The sequence below is a fragment of the Apium graveolens genome, chromosome 5 (assembly GCF_009905375.1).
Source record: "Apium graveolens cultivar Ventura chromosome 5, ASM990537v1, whole genome shotgun sequence".
Lineage (NCBI taxonomy): Eukaryota > Viridiplantae > Streptophyta > Magnoliopsida > Apiales > Apiaceae > Apium > Apium graveolens.
Window position 1 is genome coordinate 66,890,570 of NC_133651.1, and position 18,136 is coordinate 66,908,705.

Consider the following 18,136-nt stretch of genomic DNA (forward strand, 5'->3'; position numbering starts at 1 on the left):
GATAACACAGATTCTTCAACTATATCTGAAAGAATTGGCTGATGATCCAACAAATCATCTAAAAGATGATGATCATCAGGATTTGAGTGGGGCTCCTCCCTGAGTTTTAAGGAAGGAGAATCAGGAATTGATGTGAATATCATATCCACATCCAGAGAGGGTGATGGAGAGTTTGATGATTGATGTGTTTCTATTATGAGAGAATGGGTCTGTGACTCCACATTTGCTGGAGTCACATCAAGCTGAATTTGAGAAGGCAAAGATACAGGTGGATGTATCTGTGATGTGTGTGCCCCCTGTGTGGAAACTAGGGTTTTAGCCTTCTTCTTCCTTGAAAAGGCTTTGATTGGTGAATGTGTGGCTTCAGTGTCCCTCCCTCTTTTGTTCTGTGTCCCTGGTTGGGGACTATTTTCAATAGCTGCATCCTTTTGGGAGGATGTAACTAGGGATGTGTTTGACTCCTTTTGAACCACCACAGTCTTTTGAGAGACTGTGGCTTGGCTGGCTAGGGTACCACTCACCTCTCCCACCTTATCCTGAGAGGTTTCTTGATGTTCACCCCTCCCCTCACTACTCACATCCTGTTCACTCCCTTCAGGGTTTATGGTAGTTGTTACAACTGTTGTCTTTTGAGAAACAACAGAGGTGGTTTTCTTTGACTTGTGCTTTGAAATTTTAGTTTTGGTGGCTTTGGTAGGAACCTGTTGGGATAAAGACACAGATTCCAATGCCACACTAGAAGACAAAGAAACATTGGGTTGGAAACAGTAGGAGTTATAGAAGTGTTTACCTCACTTACCTGTGGTGCATTCATTATTGGCAGATATATCAATGGCACCTGGCTGTTGAGGTTGATTCTCAAAAGGTCTGCAAGGACCCTTTTCTCTTGTGCCCAGCATTTGAGTTTATTGCTCTCATTAGATATAACCAACCCTTCAGCAACATAGTTAGCCAATAACATAAAGAATCTAGCATAGTAGATGTTATGTGGTCTATTAGCTTTGTTACCTAACCTGGAACCTAATTCTAGCATGACATAGTTGCTAAAATTAAAGTACCTATCAGAAACTAGCATATAGAGCATATTAACAAGAGATGAAGTTATGGCATCAAAATTGCTGATCTTCCCAGAGAAAACCTTGATAAAGGCATCTCCAAAAAAACTCCATTCTTTCCTAAGGCCCTTCCTTCTAATACTACCTAAACTAGCAGAATCAAAAGCATAGCCTATGGAATCTAACATAGCAGATACATCTTTATCAGTGTGTGGTGTCATGGCATTATTCTCAGGAAACTTAAAGCAAGACTGTATATCATCACAGTTAATGCAATAATCCTTACCTTTGAGAGAAAAGGCAATAGTCATATCTGTGGAGTTGAACTCTGCAGTTGTCCAAATCTCCTCAATTACCTCACAGTAAATGGTTGGGGCTTCCAGCATTGCATAACTTAGTTTGAAGTTTTTGATGAAGTCCATCATCTTGTGATAATCAGAATGGGCTTCATTCTTTTCAACCAAGGCTACGAAATTGTTCTTTTCATAAACAAATCCAGACTGAGACATAATTTTGACTACTGGTGCCATTGTTGTGAGTAGAGGTTGCAGAGAAAAACTTGAGAGTTTTGAGAGAGAAGGAGAATAAAAATTGCAAGAAAGCATAAAGTGAAAATAAGAATTCAATGGGATTTTATACTTTATTGAATTAAAACGTAAATAAAATGATTAAATGATACTTTTAAATAAATTACAGCCGTTTAAGAGTAGAGAAAACTGTAGAAATTCTGAAAACCGCCTTTAATACAAATACATACAACACTGTATATCTGTATCAACGGTTATCCGTTGAGGGATAAAATTACCAGAAATGTATTTGTCTTTCAACGGATAATGAACATCCGTTGATAGAACAATTTTGGCTTTCAACGGATAGGGAATATCCATTGATAGAATAATTTTTTTTACTTAAAGCCAACTTTGTTCTTGCAGCAAATTAATTTCAGGCTTCAAGGAAGATTATAAAGAGGACATAAATTTATGAATAATTAAGCATACCTAGCTCACTTACTAATCTTGTGAATGTTGATTCATCAAGTGGCTTGGTGAATATATCTGCAATCTGCTTTTCACTTGGAACAAAATGAAGTTCCGTTGTACCTTTCATCACATGTTCCCTAATGAAGTGGTACTTGATGTCAATGTGCTTGGTTCTTGATTGCTGCACTGGATTTTCAGTAATGGCAATGGCACTTGTGTTGTCACAGAATATAGGAATTTTGTCAACAGTTAGTCCATAGTCAAATAGTTGATTCCTCATCCATAGTATCTATGCACAGCAACTACCAGCAGCAATGTACTCAGCTTCAGCTGTTGATGTAGAAACAGAATTTTGCTTCATGCTGAACCATGACACAAGCTTGTTCCCTAGAAATTGACAGGTGCCAGTTGTGCTTTTCCTGTCTATTTTGCAGCCTGCATAATCTGCATCTGAGTAGCCAATTAGATCAAAACCAGAATCTCTAGGGTACTAAATTCCTAGATTTGGAGTCCCTTTGAGATATCTGAAGATTCTTTTAATAGCCACTAAATGAGATTCTTTAGGGTCATCTTGAGATCTAGCACAGAGACATGTAGAAAACATTATATCAGGTCTACTAGCAGTTAAATATAAAAGTGAGCCAACCATGCCTTTATAACTTGAAATGTCCACAGACTTTTCAGCCTTGTTTAATTCAAGCTTGGTGGCAGTGGCCATGGGAGTTTTTGCAGATGAACAGTCCATTAAGTCAAACTTCTTTAAAAGATCATAAATATATTTAGTTTGACTAATGAAAATTCCACCACTAACTTGTTTAACTTGTAAACCAAGAAAATAAGTTAGCTCTCCCATCATGCTCATTTCATATTTACTTTGCATTAACTTAGCAAACTTTTTACAAAGCTTTTCATCTGTAGATCCAAATATAATATCATCTACATTAATTTGAACAAGTATTGTAGAGCCAATAACATTTCTAAAGAAAAGAGTTTTGTCAACAGTACCTCTTGTGAATTGATTATCTAGAAGAAACTTTGACAAAGTCTCATACCATGCTCTAGGTGCTTGCTTTAGTCCATAGAGTGCTTTCAACAGATAATACACATAGTCTGGAAAGTTTGGATCTTCAAATCATGGAGGTTGGCTTACATAAACTTCTTCCTCCAATTCCCCATTTAGAAATGCACTCTTGACATCCATTTGATAGACTTTGAAATTGGCATGGGCTGCATAGGCTAAAAAGATTCTGATGGCTTCAAGTCTGGCAACTGGAGCAAATGTTTCATCAAAATCTATTCCCTCTTGTTGAGAATAGCCTTTAGCAACTAATCTGGCTTTATTCCTTATGACAATGCCATTTTTATCCATCTTGTTTCTGAATACCCATTTTGGGTCAATAGAACTCTTATTCTTTGGCTTGGGTACCAGCTTCCATACTTTGTTCCTCTCAAATTGGTTTAGCTCCTCTTGCATTGCTAAAATCCAATATGGATCCAATAGAGCTTCTTCCACTCTCTTAGGTTCCTCTTGTGATAGAAAGCTACTATACAGACATTCATCTTGAGTAGCCCTTCTAGTTTGCACTTTAGATGTAGTATCACCAATGATCAGTTCAAAAGGATGATTCTTGGTCCATTTCCTTTGAGGTGGTAGATTAGCTCTAGATGAGGTTGCCTCAGTATTGTCATGATGTGAGATAGAATGTTGATTGGTTGAAACTCCCCCTGAGTTGCTGATCCTTTGAAAGGAATTAGGAGCTCTATCAACTGATGAAGTGAATTGATTATCCGTTGACAGACTGTGATCAACGGATGCTTCATTATGAACTTCAACGGATGATGCACTTTGTCTTTCAACGGATGCTGCATTGCTTCTTTCAACGGAAGCTGAATTATGACTTTCAACGGATGCAGTATTATGTGCATTATCCAAAGGCAGATTTTGAATTCTTCTTGAGATGCCTTCTTCATCATTCTCATCTTCACTATCATCACAATATATCTCAATATTGTCAAATTTGAGTCCTTCATGATGTCCCTCATCTGTTAGTCCATCAATCTTTTTATCATCAAACACAACATGCACAGATTCCATGACAATGTTGGTTCTTAGATTGTAGACCCTATATGATTTTCCAGCAGAATAACCAACAAATATTCCTTCATCAGCCTTTGCATCAAACTTCCCTTTGTGATCAGGTTGATTCCTTAAGATGTAGCATTTGCAACCAAAGACATGCAGAAAGTTTAAAGTTGGTTTTCTTCTCTTGAATAATTGATAGGGAGTCATGCCTTTTGCCTGATTGATTAGAGAAATATTCTGAGTGTAACATGCACAGTTAAAAGCCTCAGCCCAAAAGTAAGTTGGGAGTTTTGACTCTTCAAGCATTGTCCTTGCAGCTTCAATTAGTGATCTGTTCTTCCTTTCCACCACACCATTTTGTTGTGGGGTCCTTGGAGCTGAGAACTCATGCATGATCCCATTTTCTTCACAGAACAACTTCATGGTTGAATTCTTGAACTCAGTTCCATTGTCACTCCTAATATTCCTTACTTTGAAATCAGGATGATTGTTGACTTGCTTTATATGATTGATAATGATTTCACTAGCTTCATCCTTTGATCCAAGAAAATAAACCCATGAAAACTTTGATAAATTATCTACAATCACTAGGCAATATCTTTTCCTTGAAATTGACAATACATTGACTGGTCCAAAAAGATCCATGTGTAGCAGTTGTAATGGTTCATCAATTGCAGATTCAAGCTTCTTGCTGAATGATACTTTCTTTTGCTTTCCTTTATGACAAGCATCACACAGTCCATCCCTTGTGAATTCTACTAGAGGCATTCCTCTAACTAAGTCCTTTTTGACTAGATCATTCATTGTCTTGAAATTCAAGTGGGACAGCTTCTTGTGCCATAGCCAACTTTCAACTGGACTTGCTTTGCTGAAAAGACAAGCAATAGATTCTGCATCTGTAGAGTTGAAGTCAGCTAAATACACATTCCCTTTTCTAACTCCAGTTAGAACCACTTTATTTTCCTTCTTACTTGTGACAATACAGGCTTCAGAATTGAAGGAAACAGTATTCCCTCTGTCACATAGTTGACTGCTGCTCAATAAGTTGTGTTTGAGACCATCAACCAATTCAACTTCATCAATGATGACATTTTCTTTTGAAATCAAGCCATATCCCATAGTGAATCCTTTGCTTTCATCTCTAAAGGTTATGCTAGGGCCAGCTCTCTCCTTAAACTCTGTGAGCAGGGTAAAATCTCCTGTCATGTGTCTTGAACAGCCACTGTCCAAGTACCATAGATTCCTTCTTTTTCCCTGCACACAACAAAATCAATCAAGTTGATTTTGGTACCCAAGTTTCCTTGGGTCCAGCCTTGTTAGTCTTTTTCCTAGACTTCATTCCTCCTGCATCTTTTGACTTAGGTAACTTTGGGTCAACCTTGGTCTCAGATGTAGTTGGTTGAAGTGTAGGGTTAGTCACAGAATCATTTAGCATATTTGATTGAATTTGATAAGGCATAGATTGTCCAAACATGTTATTCCATATAGGCATATTGTATGGCATTTGAGGCATACTAAATTTAGTAAAATAAGGATTATTAATATATGGCATGTTTGCAAAATATGCATGGGGATTCTGATGAGACATAACAGGCATAGCATACAGAGGTGACATAGACATGTTAGGCATGGAGGAATTTGAAGGCATGGGAGCATTCTTAACAGATTTGCAGTTATCAGATAGATGATTAACACTTTTACAATGCACACAGCTTTTTCTAGGAGCATACCTATCAGGTGTGTAATTGTTATGTTTATTAATCCCTACCTTCCCATTTCTTTTAGATTTTCTTTTAGTTTCCTTTTTATCCTCAACCAACTTAAGCCTATTTTTCAGCTGATCTAAAGTCATGTGTCCTATATTCACCTTACTGGCATCTTTGGATGTGCTAGCTCCTTCTTTGACAAAGTTCTTGAAAGTTGAACCATCCTTCTTATTGAGATTTTTATTTTTGAAATTACTTGCCTGTTTTAATTGATGAGCCTTCAACGGATGCTCTTTTTCTTACTTCAACGGATAACTTTCATCATCTGTTGATTCCACATCCATTGACAATCCATCAATTAATTCTGGCTCCTTTTTGTTTTTCTTCCAGGCATCCTCACAGAATGATTCAATTCCCTGAACCTTGGCAATCTGAACACTAACATACCTAGATATTTTCCAGGCCTTGATTACCTCTTGTTCACTCTCTAACTGTTTAGAAAGAATTTCTACTTTCTTAACAGCTTCTTCTAGTTCACTCTCAACAGTCAAGCATTTAAGTTTAATCTTTTCAAGCTCAATGACCTGATCCTCTAACACAGCATTCCTATCACTTAAAAACACATTATTCTCTTTGATCCTAGTATTTTCTTTAGCTAGTGATTTAAGGAAACACGCAAATGATATAATTCATTGGATATATCATTTATGGCTTCATTGCATTCATTTTTAGAAAGCTGAGAGAGATCAGTAGTAATTACCTGGTTGCTTGATGAACTAGTTCCATTTTCATCAGAATTAGCCATCAGGGCTAGGTTGATATATTCCATATCATCATCTTCATTGACTCCATCTGCTGCCCAATCATCTTGAGTGAGAAAAGCTCTTTCCTTTCGTTTGAGCAAATCAAAATACTTCTTTTTGTAATCAACTTGCTCAAATTTCTTCTTATCAGAGGTTGGCTTCCTACACTCACTTGCAAAGTGTCCACTAATGCCACAGTTATAACATTTAAACTTGGATTTGTCCACCATTTTTTGTTTGGCTTAGTGAATTTTGTATTTTTCCTGAACTTCATCTTTGCAAACCTCCTGGACAGAAAAGCCAGATGTTCATCAACATCATCAGAGTCATCCTGACTGGAATTGTCTTCATCCCCAGCTACTTGCTCTTTACCCTTGCTTGATTCTGATTTGCTTGTGCCAATTTTGAGACTTGGCATTGTCTTCTCCTCATTCCTGGCTTCAATCTTCTCACTGTCAGCTACAAGTGCAACTGTTCCTCCTTTTCTCTTTCCCTTTTCCAGCAGCTCATCCTGCTCCATTTCAAGTTCATAAGTCTTCAAAATTCCATATAATCTTTCAAGTGTGAAGTTCTTATAATCTTGAGAATTTCTTAGAGAGAAAGTCATAGGCTTTCATTCCTTTGGTAGAGACCTCAGAAATTTTAATTTGGAATCCTTGACTTGGTACACTCTACCATACAGCTTCAATCCATTTAACAGTTTCTGAAATCTGTTGAAGGTATCATTTAATGATTCTCCTTCTTCAAAGTGAAAATATTCATACTGTTGAATAAGAAGCTGCATCTTGTTCTCTCTAACCTGCTCAGTACCTTCACAGATGATTTGTACAGTATCCCAAACTTCCTTTGCAGTTTGGCTATTGATGACATTGTCAAACATATCTTGATCTAAGTCATTAAACAAAATGTCCATGGCTTTCTTGTCCTTGCGGATTTCTTCCATGTCTTCAATAGTCCATTCTGCTTTTGGCTTGGGAATGGACTGTCCAACAACAACTGTTGTACTAGCAGCTGTGGCCACTTTGTGAGGGATGTGAGGACCATTTTCAATACAGTTGATGTAGCTTTCATCTTGAGAAAGAAGATGTAAATGCATCTTCACTTTCCAGTGATGATAGTTATCTTAGTCCAGGACTGGAATCTTTATACCAATATCCTTCCTAGCAGGAGGATTCTTCTGTGCACTCATGATGTTAGCAGAATAGATCTTTAAACTCTTTGTATGTTAAGAGCTTGCTCTGATACCAATTGTTATTCCCAGTGGACTAACAATGAGATTTACACAAGCGGGGTTGAATGTAAATCTCAAAACTTTTTCAAGTTTTGAGCAGTTTCTAAGGCTAAGTGTTTTAGTGAGCAAATGTGTGTGAATTGCTTGAGGCTAATACAGATAGATATATATTCAAACACAAATGTAAAGAACACAAAGAACTTAAAAACTTTTCTGGTGTATTTGTTGTTCCACCAGAGATGTGTTATTTCAGAAAATCTGTGATTCAAAGAATTAAATCACAGCTGCTTCCTAGTACAAACTAGATGATTTTCTCTCTGGATTTTTCTAAACAGCTCTTAAAAATTCACATCTAATTACTAGTTGGTACTTGGTTTATATATCACCAAGTTTACAAGTGAAGACAAAACTGTAAAATACAATTAAAAGGCTCTTCACATGTTTCTTCTTAATTTCTCTATCCAATGCAATTTAGGTTTAGCTAATAATCTTTGAATACTCTCTTGTTTGCACCAGAATGGAAATGCTGCTTTTTCTTGATTCCTCCTAGAGGCTGCCACATTCCATTTTGTCTCTGTCAACCCATGTGCCTCTGTCAGCTTATGAATTGTCACTATCAACTGTTATTAAACTAAGCATCTGTTGAAGCTTTCATCCGTTGATGCCTTATCCGTTGAGGCTTTATCCGTTGATGCATTAGCAGTTGAAGTCTTTATCCGTTGAAGCACTTATCCGTTGATGGATATTATCCGTTGAAGCTTTAGAGACATCTGTTGAAGCTTTGTTTCTTATCCGTTGAAGGTCTTCAATATCAGTTGATACTTCTTCACTTATACAAAATTACAAGGTATGAAATATTTACAACTAGCCCTCCTATTTGCATATCCACTAGTAGTCAACATGATTGATAATTTCCCACAACATCTAAGAATTACAACTTGAATCCAGAAAATGAAATGTGCTACAATACTAAACTTATTTCGAAGTAAAGCTACTCCTTCAACGGATAGCCAAGATGGTCTTATCCGTTGAGGCTACAAATACTAGATTTCTACTTAAATGTTTTGTTTAACTTATCATCAAACTAATACACATATTCCTAACAGGAGCTTCATAGTTCAATTGAGAACTTGAAATTCCTTAAGCATCTAGATATATATAGTAATCGGTATAATGATGATACTAGTTATAAATTGCCAATCTGCACTACGAGACTCTACAACTTGCAAACTCTAAGAATTTCGTATCGTTATGAACTTCCAGAAAAAGTTTGTAATCTGATAAATTTGAGACATCTTGTAATTGGAGATGATGAAACAAGATACATGTTTATTGGGATAAAGAGGCTAAGTTGTTTGCAAACGCTGCCTCATTTTATTGTGAGCAGAGACAACAAGTGTCTCATTAGACAACTGGGAGGGTTATAAAATCTTAGAGGTGTGCTTAGACTCTATGACCTTAATGAGGTGAAAAATATTGAAGAAGCAAGTAAAACAAAGCTTTGTGAGAAGTCCAATATTCAGGATTTACGATTGGAGTGGAGTAGCAATGGAGATGGAAGGGAAGACATAAAATACAATGATGCGGATGTGATGGAAGGATTGGAAGCTCATCCAAATTTGAAAGGATTGAGTATAAACAATTTTATGGGGATGAAGTTTGCATCATGGATCAAAATGATGACCCATTTGGTTGAAATCACCATGGAAGTTTGCAAGATGCTTGAAGTATTTCCAGCACTGGGTCATCTTCCCAAACTGAAGATACTGTTTATAAGGGAGGATGTAAAATGTCAAGGTTATGGGGAGCAATCTATATGGAGTTGTAGTAGATAGTGATGTCCCAAAAGAAGTTACAACCACATTGTATCCATCATTGACACAACTCTCTTTGTCGGAATTGCCAAAGCTAGAAGAATGGGTGGAGACAGTTATGAGTACAGGGGATGTTGGGCGAAGGGTATTACCCAAACTTGAGAGTTTGAAAATCGAAGAATGCCCAATATTGAGAAAGATCCCGAATTGTAGTTTTCCCTGCTTAAAGAAGTTGGAAATCAGGGATATGGAGAGCAGCATGATACTAGAATCTCTAAGCATAAATGTTAGCTCACTCACCACTCTAGATCTGGAGAATATCAGAGACGGAGGAGCAGAGGAGTCATCATCATCATCATCATCATCATCATCATCCTCGTCATCGTCGTCGTCATTTTCAAACATGGAATGCAGAATCAATGCGCTCTTAAAAAACAATTCCCTTTCTTTGACTGAATTAGTCCTACGAGAGTGCAAGGGTTTAAAACGGGTGACCCTAGGTGCGTCTCTTGAGAAATTAGATGTAAGAGGGTATCCAAATCTAATAAGTATTAGTAATAATTCAGATGAAAGGTCAGCTGCTCTCAAATCTCTTTCGATAAGGGATCTCCCATCCTCTCATTTAGATGGGGTATTTGTTCATATACACAGTAACACACTTGAATCTTTGTGGTTAGGTCCCTCCTCAGATGAATTAGATGAATTTGTATGGCCATGGCCATTCTCTTCTGTAATTTCATTTCCTAACCTAATTCGCTTCGACCTGTATGGGTGGAAAAAGGTGAAGTCAATAACGCTCTTTGACCAACTTCAGTTTCCTGCTTTGACTCATTTGAAAATACATGGATTCAGAGGAGTAAAAGCTCTCCCGGATTCAATAGCAAAACTTCTATCTCTCAAGCACTTATATATCTGCTACTGTGATATTTTGGAGAGTTTGCCTACGTTTGAAGAATCTCATGGCCTTCAATGCCTGTACATAAATGAGTTTCCAATCCTGAAAAAAAGATGTGAAAAGGGGAGTGGGCCGGAATGGTTTAAGATTTAACATATTCCACTTATAAAGTTATATCAGAGCAGTTAGCAAGAAAAGAAGTTCTTGTAGCCCATGATTTGACGAAAGGGGAGTTTCTATTAAAGGTCGTCGTGCCTAATTTTGCTACAAGAATAACATCAACATATAACATAAAATTTTGGTTAATATCATGCAGGTACGGCAAAAGCTTGATGATTTTAGTCCAAAGGTATTCTTTTTTTTGAATAGTCTCTTGATGACGTTATTTGAGCTGTGAAAACGATCAACTGACAGCTTGAATAGTAGATTTAAGTCGAGGCATTATAGAAAATGTTTAATCAATAACTGCACCATTTGTTGGTCTATAATGCTACATCTTAATGACGAAGTAATAAAAATATTAGAAGTTCTTGTTCATTTGTTGTTATCTATGATTGGTGATTGGTGAGTTCTTATAATTTTCGTAGTAGTTCTTTTATGGCTCAAGTTATCTGTAGATTTTGAGAGGCTAATTGTCGAGTAGCCGGGTGAGAGCTGGAAGATATTTATATGGTTGACATTAAGACATGGGTGATGCATGCTGAAGCTTTAAAGAAGTATATATTACATAACCATCTATCTATTGCTGGTGATGTTGCTCATCGATTCCCTCCTGCTAGTGACTTTAGTAAATAGGTTTTGTGTTACATCTTACAGGAATTATAAAGTGTGTTTGCAGTTTCTGGAAAATGATAATTATTCTATCTCCAAGGGATTGTTTTTTTTTCTAAAGGGCCTAAACAAATAAATTTACTGTCCTTTCGATGTCAAGGCTTCATTAGTGATGCAAGAGGTACTTATTGAAGTGTCGGATTAAAAAACTTTTATGGTATTATTTCCAAGATGTGAGGGGATATTAGGTGGTACCAACTATTGCTTTATTAATATGATGTTTGGTGTCTATTTTTATGAGACAGTTGATTCTGAAGTAAAGCACCTTCTCCTAGAAACTAATTAACTTGGATATTGAATTGATCTGTTCAGGAACATATACTGGTATTCAACATGTGCACAAGCTTGCCTAATACCCTAGGCTAAGGAGAAGACTTGTTAATGAGCCAAGGGAGTTCCTGCTGCACTTTTTAATGGTGATGGCAAATTCAGGTAGATTATTTCTATCTAGTTCATTCTTTTCTTTTGTTCAGTTGAGTTTTCAGTTCATGTTTGTAGATGGCACAACCATTTATTGTATGTTTCCCTTTGGCAGATCACAACGTTGTTAGTAAAACAGCTGGTTCCATCTTACCTACTGGATGGACTTTATACTAGAGGTCATTGTACAACCATCTGATATAGAGGCCCCTTGAACGAGAACAATCTTGTTAGATCTTTATAACTGAAGGAGGAGAAAGTCTTCACGTGATCCCTGTTTATTTATTGAAAACTTAAGATACCTGTCTCATATAATCGTTTACCTTGGGTGCATCCCTTCTGATTGAGGATGAGACTGATACTGAGTTTGTCGAGGAAGTAGACAGGATTGTTTTTTTTCTCATTTTTGCAGAGGTGGAAGCATATTATCATGGAGCTTGAGCAACATTAGAAGTGGCAGAGAAAAACAATGATTCTGCAAAGATTGGCGATGGTATGAAGCTGCAGAGTTGATGCCTTGGGGAAAATTTGACAGATGTCACGCAACTTTAACGCGCATCATCGTTGTGGTCAGACCTATGTCAGGATGAGGAGCTACTCTAGCTAAGCCTGATGAGTGAAAAGCATATTTAGTTTGGCGGGTAAAGTCGGAGGTTGTCGCCGACACAACTATTAAGCTTATAAAGGTTTTTTCCGGCTATACTTGGGATTGTTAATTCTGGTGTATGACAATATCTTTGAAACAATGTTTTTTTTGGCTCGACACATAACGTGCACATTATCCCCGAGAGCAAATCCATGAATATCCTAGATTCATGTCCTAAACCAAAATAACTTAAATTATAATATTTCAAAATTTATATCCTCTTTTGTTTTTAAATTGTAAATTATAAAACAAATATTTAACGTATTTTATATATACTATCAAATATTATAACCGGTTTTTCAAAATCTTTTAAATGAGAATTGATGAGAACTGATAAATTTCATATTTAAAATTGGTGATTTTATGAATTTATAATTTGATTTTGCACAACATTATTTATTTATCAAATTTAAAATTTTAATTTTTTAAAATATTATCTGTTTTGACCGTAGTAATTACCGATTCTCACTATTTACATTTTTTATTTTAAAAATTTCTCGCTGTTGTGGGACATATAACAACTATTATCACAAATATTGTTGTATTTTTTTCTTTCTCCTCGTATATATAAATTATTCAAAAGAAATTTTGGTTTCAAAGTGCAAAATTCTAATAGTTGTTATTCCCAGTGGACTAACAATGAGATTTACAGAAGGGGGTTGAATGTAAATCTCAAAACTTTTTCAAGTTTTGAGTAGTTTCTAAGGCTAAGTGTTTTAGTGAGCAAATGTGTGTGAATGGCTTGAAGCTGATACAGACAGATATATATATTCAAACACAAATGTAAAGAACACAAAGAACTTAAAAACTTTTCTGGTGGATTTGTTGTTCCACCAGAGATGTGTTATTTCAGAAAATCTGTGATTCAAGGAATTAAATCACAGCTGCTTCCTAGTACAAACTAGATGATTTTCTCTCTGGATTTTTCTAAACAGCTCTTGAAAATTCACATCTAATTACTAGCTGCTACTTGGTTTATATAACACCAAGTTTACAAGTGACGACAAAACTGTAAAATACAATTAAAAAGGCTCTTCACATGTTTCTTCTTCATTTCTCTATCCAATGCAATTTAGGTTTAGCTGTTAATCTTTGAATACTCCCTCGTTTGCACCAGAATAGAAATGCTGCATTTTCTTGATTCCTCCTAGAGGCTGCTATAGGATTTTTAACGCAGCGGGGGCATGGCAAAACACTTTTACACATATAAAATCCGAATAAAAGCATATAAATCGTGAATAAAAATTCGAGGGATCGAATCTAACCTTTTAAAATAATTCGGAGACAACGATCAGAGATCCTTAGCAGTTGCTCCTCAAGTGTGAAGCACTCCACCGGTATCCACCAAGAAAACGATGTTAAGGAGGAGGAAGGAGGTGGAGAGAATTGGGTTTTCCAAACTTTTTGGGTTTTCGGGTTTGATGTGGGTTAGAATAAAATAGGGTCTATAATAGTGTATTTATAGGCAAAATTTTCAGCTGAAATTTTCCATAAATAATATTATTATTATCCCATTTATTATTCTCATTAATAATTAAAACACCTTTTAATTATTAATCTTTTTTCAAAACACTTTAGAAATAATTCTCTCTCTTGATTTAATTTCCAAAAATTAAATCCTTAATTAATAATATTAAGAACTTTTCTTAATTAATTTATAATCAATTAAATCTCATTTAATAAATTATTAAATTTGCCAATTAATTATTTATTTCATAAATAAATAATTATTAGCCATTATTAATTAATTCCTCCATCATTAAATCATTCTCTTTTTATGGTGTGACCCTGTAGGTTTAATATTAAGCCGGTAGTAGAAATAAATAATAATAAAACTATTTTATCATTATTTATATAAATTCTCTAATTTATTAAATATGATTAATTAATTAATCACATTTATTCTACATCGTGAGGGATACTTCTCAGCATATCGCGACTATCCGGATAATATAAATTCACTGCTTAGAATACCAAGAACCTATTCAGTGAATAGTTACCGTACAATAAACTCTTCTACCCTACAATGTCCCGATTAAATACAAGGCATGGATCTCGTGTCAAGCCTTTCTAATTCAATCACTTTGTTTACCATTTACTATGCGTAGTTCTATGCAAATTAGAAACTCCTTTCTAATTTCATTTACTCTGGCCAGAGATTCCTGAACTAGCATAAGTGGATCAGCCTTGAACATTCGCTTCCTTCACTGGAAGGGGTAGATCCTTTATTGATCATACACTATCTTCGTGTACAAATTCCTATACCCAGAAGAGCCCTAATAATTGTCCCTAGAGACTAAGAACTAAACCAAAGCATAGTTCAGTGTACACAAGATGACTATGATGACCTCAAGTCTAAGGATACTTGTACAACTATCACTATGTGAACAACTGCTGACACGTGAGTGAACTCCATCAGTTGTTCAGCTGTGCGAGTCATGTTCAGTGAACTTATTCTATAATAAGCACCTACATACTAGCTATAGTGTCACCACACAAATGTCTATGAGAACAGACATCCTTCATAATGAATCAAGCATAGTATGTACCGATCTTTGCGGATTATTAATTACCAGTTAGTAATCCTATGACCAGGATCTATTTAAGTTTAGAGTTATCATCTTTTTAGGTCTCACTATTATGATCTCATCATAATCCATAAAAAGGTTTACTCTAAACTATGGTATATCTTATTTAAACACTTAAATAGATAAAGCCCGTAATAAAAACAAAACAAGTCTTTATTAATATCAATGAAATCAAAACAGATTACATAAAAGTTATTCCTAAATCCTAATACATGATTAGACTTAGGACATATTCCTTTCAATCTCCCACTTGTACTAAAGCCAATCACTCTGGTATCTAATACCCATCTTGTCTTCATGACGATCAAAGTGACTTTCATAAAGTAGCTTTGTAAGTGAGTCTGCTATATTGTTATGTGTGTCAACTCTATTTCAATACAATACAAAAAATGTTACCGCGCTCCCACTAACCCTTTTGTAGACGCATGGTTCATCTTCGTTTTTTGATAAAATCAAACTCTTTGATTGTCTCATCAAAACCAATGTTCCATCTTTCGAGAAGCCTGCTTTAAACCACATATGGTTCGCAGCAGCTTACACACTAGGTTTTCATTTCTCTTGGAAAGAAAACCATCTGGCTAATTGCCAGATCTCATAGTCGTAGTAAACAGCATTCGCAAGCAAAATCTGAACTGATTTTAACAGGGCTACAGGTAAAAGGTTTCATCAAAGTCAATCCATTGCCTTTGTTTGAATTCTTTTGCCACAAGCCTGGCCTTAAAGGTCTCCACCTGGCCATCTGCTCTAATCATTCTTTTGTATCCCGTATACATAGATTTCTTTCTGGATTTCATGGCACTATGCCATTTCTCTGAGTCAACACTACTCATAGCCTCATTATAGGTCACAGGGTCGTCATCATCAATGATCGACAACTCATTGTCATTCTCAATGACAAGGCCATAATACCTCTCAGGTTGGCGAGACACTCTCTCTGATCTATGAATGGGCTGTTCCACAAAAGGTTGTTCAGTCAGAACAGGTGTTTCCACTTGATCCATAGTAGTTTGTGCTTCTTGAACTTCATCAAGTTCAATTTTGCTCCCACTGTTTCCTTCAAGGATAAACTCCTTTTCCAAGAAGGTAGCATGTCTGGATACAAACACCCGATGATCGGTGTAAAAGTAATACCCTAAAGTCTCTTTAGGATATCCCACAAAACTATATTTTACGGATCGATATTCCAGCTTATTTGGGTCAACTTACTTGACATAAGCTGGACATCCCCAAATCTTAACGTGTTTAAGACTCAGTTTCCTTTCTTTCCATATCTCATACGAAGTTTGAGGAACAGATTTTGGAAGGCACCTTATTCAGTAAATATGCTGAGGTTTCCAATGCATAACCCCATAGGAATACTGGAAGATTTGCATAGCTCATCATGGACCGAACTATGTCTAACAAAGTTCGATTTCTCCTTTCAGATACTAATCTGGAGGAGTCCACTGGGAGACTATACCATTTACTTTGAGATAATCCAGAAACTCTCCGTTCAAGTATTCACCACCTCGATCTAATCGAAGAGTTATAATACTATGTTTGGTTGTTTCTCCACTTCATACTTATATTCTTTGAACTTTTCAAAGGCCTCAGACTTGTGTTTCATCAAACACATATCCGAATACAGATCTATCATCTATAAAAGTAATGAAGTATGAAAATCCACCCATGGCTTGCGTAGACATTGGTCCACATACATCTGTGTGTACCATTCCTAGTAAATTTGCAGCCCTCTCTCCATGTCTACTAAATGGAGACTGCAATGCCACTATAAAGTGAAATTTTCATCATCCCTTTTCTTTTATTAGTTTGTTCAATCTGAAACAAATTATGTTACATACATACAGACCATTATTTAAAGCACCACGTCCATAAATAATATTATTTCTAAGAATAGAACATTCATTATTCTCAATAATAAATGAAAATCCAGCCAAGTCTAACATGGGAATAATATTCCTCACAATCGAGGGAACAAAATAACAATTATTTCAAACAATAGTCTTGCCCGTAGGCATATGTAAATGAAATGATTCTACATCTTCAGCAGCAACTCTTGCTCCATTTCCCATCAGTAGAATCACCTCCTCTTCTTCAAGAGTCCTACTTCTCCTTGGTCCCTGTAACAATTGCAGATTTGAGAACCACAGGCGGTATCTAATACCCAAGTAGAAATTTGATTTAATGACATATTCACTTCTATCATGAACATACCTGAATCAGAAGCGGCAGTCTCACTACCCTTCTTCTTCTTCAATTCTGCAAGGTAAACCTTGCAGTTCCTCTTCCAGTGCCCCACCTTGTTACAGTGAAAGCAAATAACTTTGCTCTTGGGGTCTTCAGCTTTTGGTGGAACCGGCATTTTCTCACCTACTTTCTTCTTCTTGGAAGAGTTCCTCTTCCTTTTCTTAGGATTGGAACCTTCACCAATTAGAAGAACAGAACTCTTCTTAGGGGGGAAATTCGATTCCGCAGTCTTCAACATGTTGTGGAGTTCAGGAAGGCTGACATCCAACTTATTCATGTGAAAGTTCACAACAAACTGCGAGAACGAACTCGGAAGCGATTGCAAGACCAAGTCTTGGCTCAGCTCCCCATCCATAGCAAAACCAAGTTGTCCAAGACGTTCAATCAAATTGATCATCTTAAGTACATGGTCATTCACAGATGATCCCTCAGACATCCTACAACCGAACAACTCCTTCGATATCTCATATCGAGATGTCCTCCCCGTCACATCATACAACTCTTGTAGATGCATGAGGATAGTGTGAGCATCCATATACTCATGTTGCTTCTGTAACTCAATGTTCATGGAAGCTAGCATGATGCATTGAGCAACATCTGCATCATCTATCCACCTACGATACACAACATGTTCATCATTATGTGCATCACTAGCAGGTTCAGTAGGCTTAGGTGAGTCAATCACATATTCCAGCTTCTCAATCCTGAGAACAATTCTCAAGTTTCGAAGCCAGTCAGCATAATTAGGACCAGTCAATTTGTGAGCATCTAGTATGCTCCTGAGTGATAGTACAGAAGACATAACATATAAAGTAAATCTGTAAATGATAAACACAT

The 18,136-nt window shown here is 36.3% G+C and overlaps 1 protein-coding gene across 1 annotated transcript; it reads left to right on the forward strand.

The window, feature by feature from the left end:
• The first annotated feature begins 8,100 nt into the window (after positions 1 to 8,100).
• Positions 8,101 to 12,576, forward strand: LOC141724129 (uncharacterized). The gene is made up of 3 exons (XM_074526128.1): positions 8,101 to 10,916; positions 11,711 to 11,830; positions 11,934 to 12,576. Exon 1 carries the CDS (start codon positions 9,659 to 9,661, stop codon positions 10,718 to 10,720), a length of 1,062 nt encoding a protein of 353 aa, XP_074382229.1. The 5' UTR covers positions 8,101 to 9,658; the 3' UTR covers positions 10,721 to 10,916; positions 11,711 to 11,830; positions 11,934 to 12,576.
• The last annotated feature ends 5,560 nt before the right edge of the window (positions 12,577 to 18,136 follow it).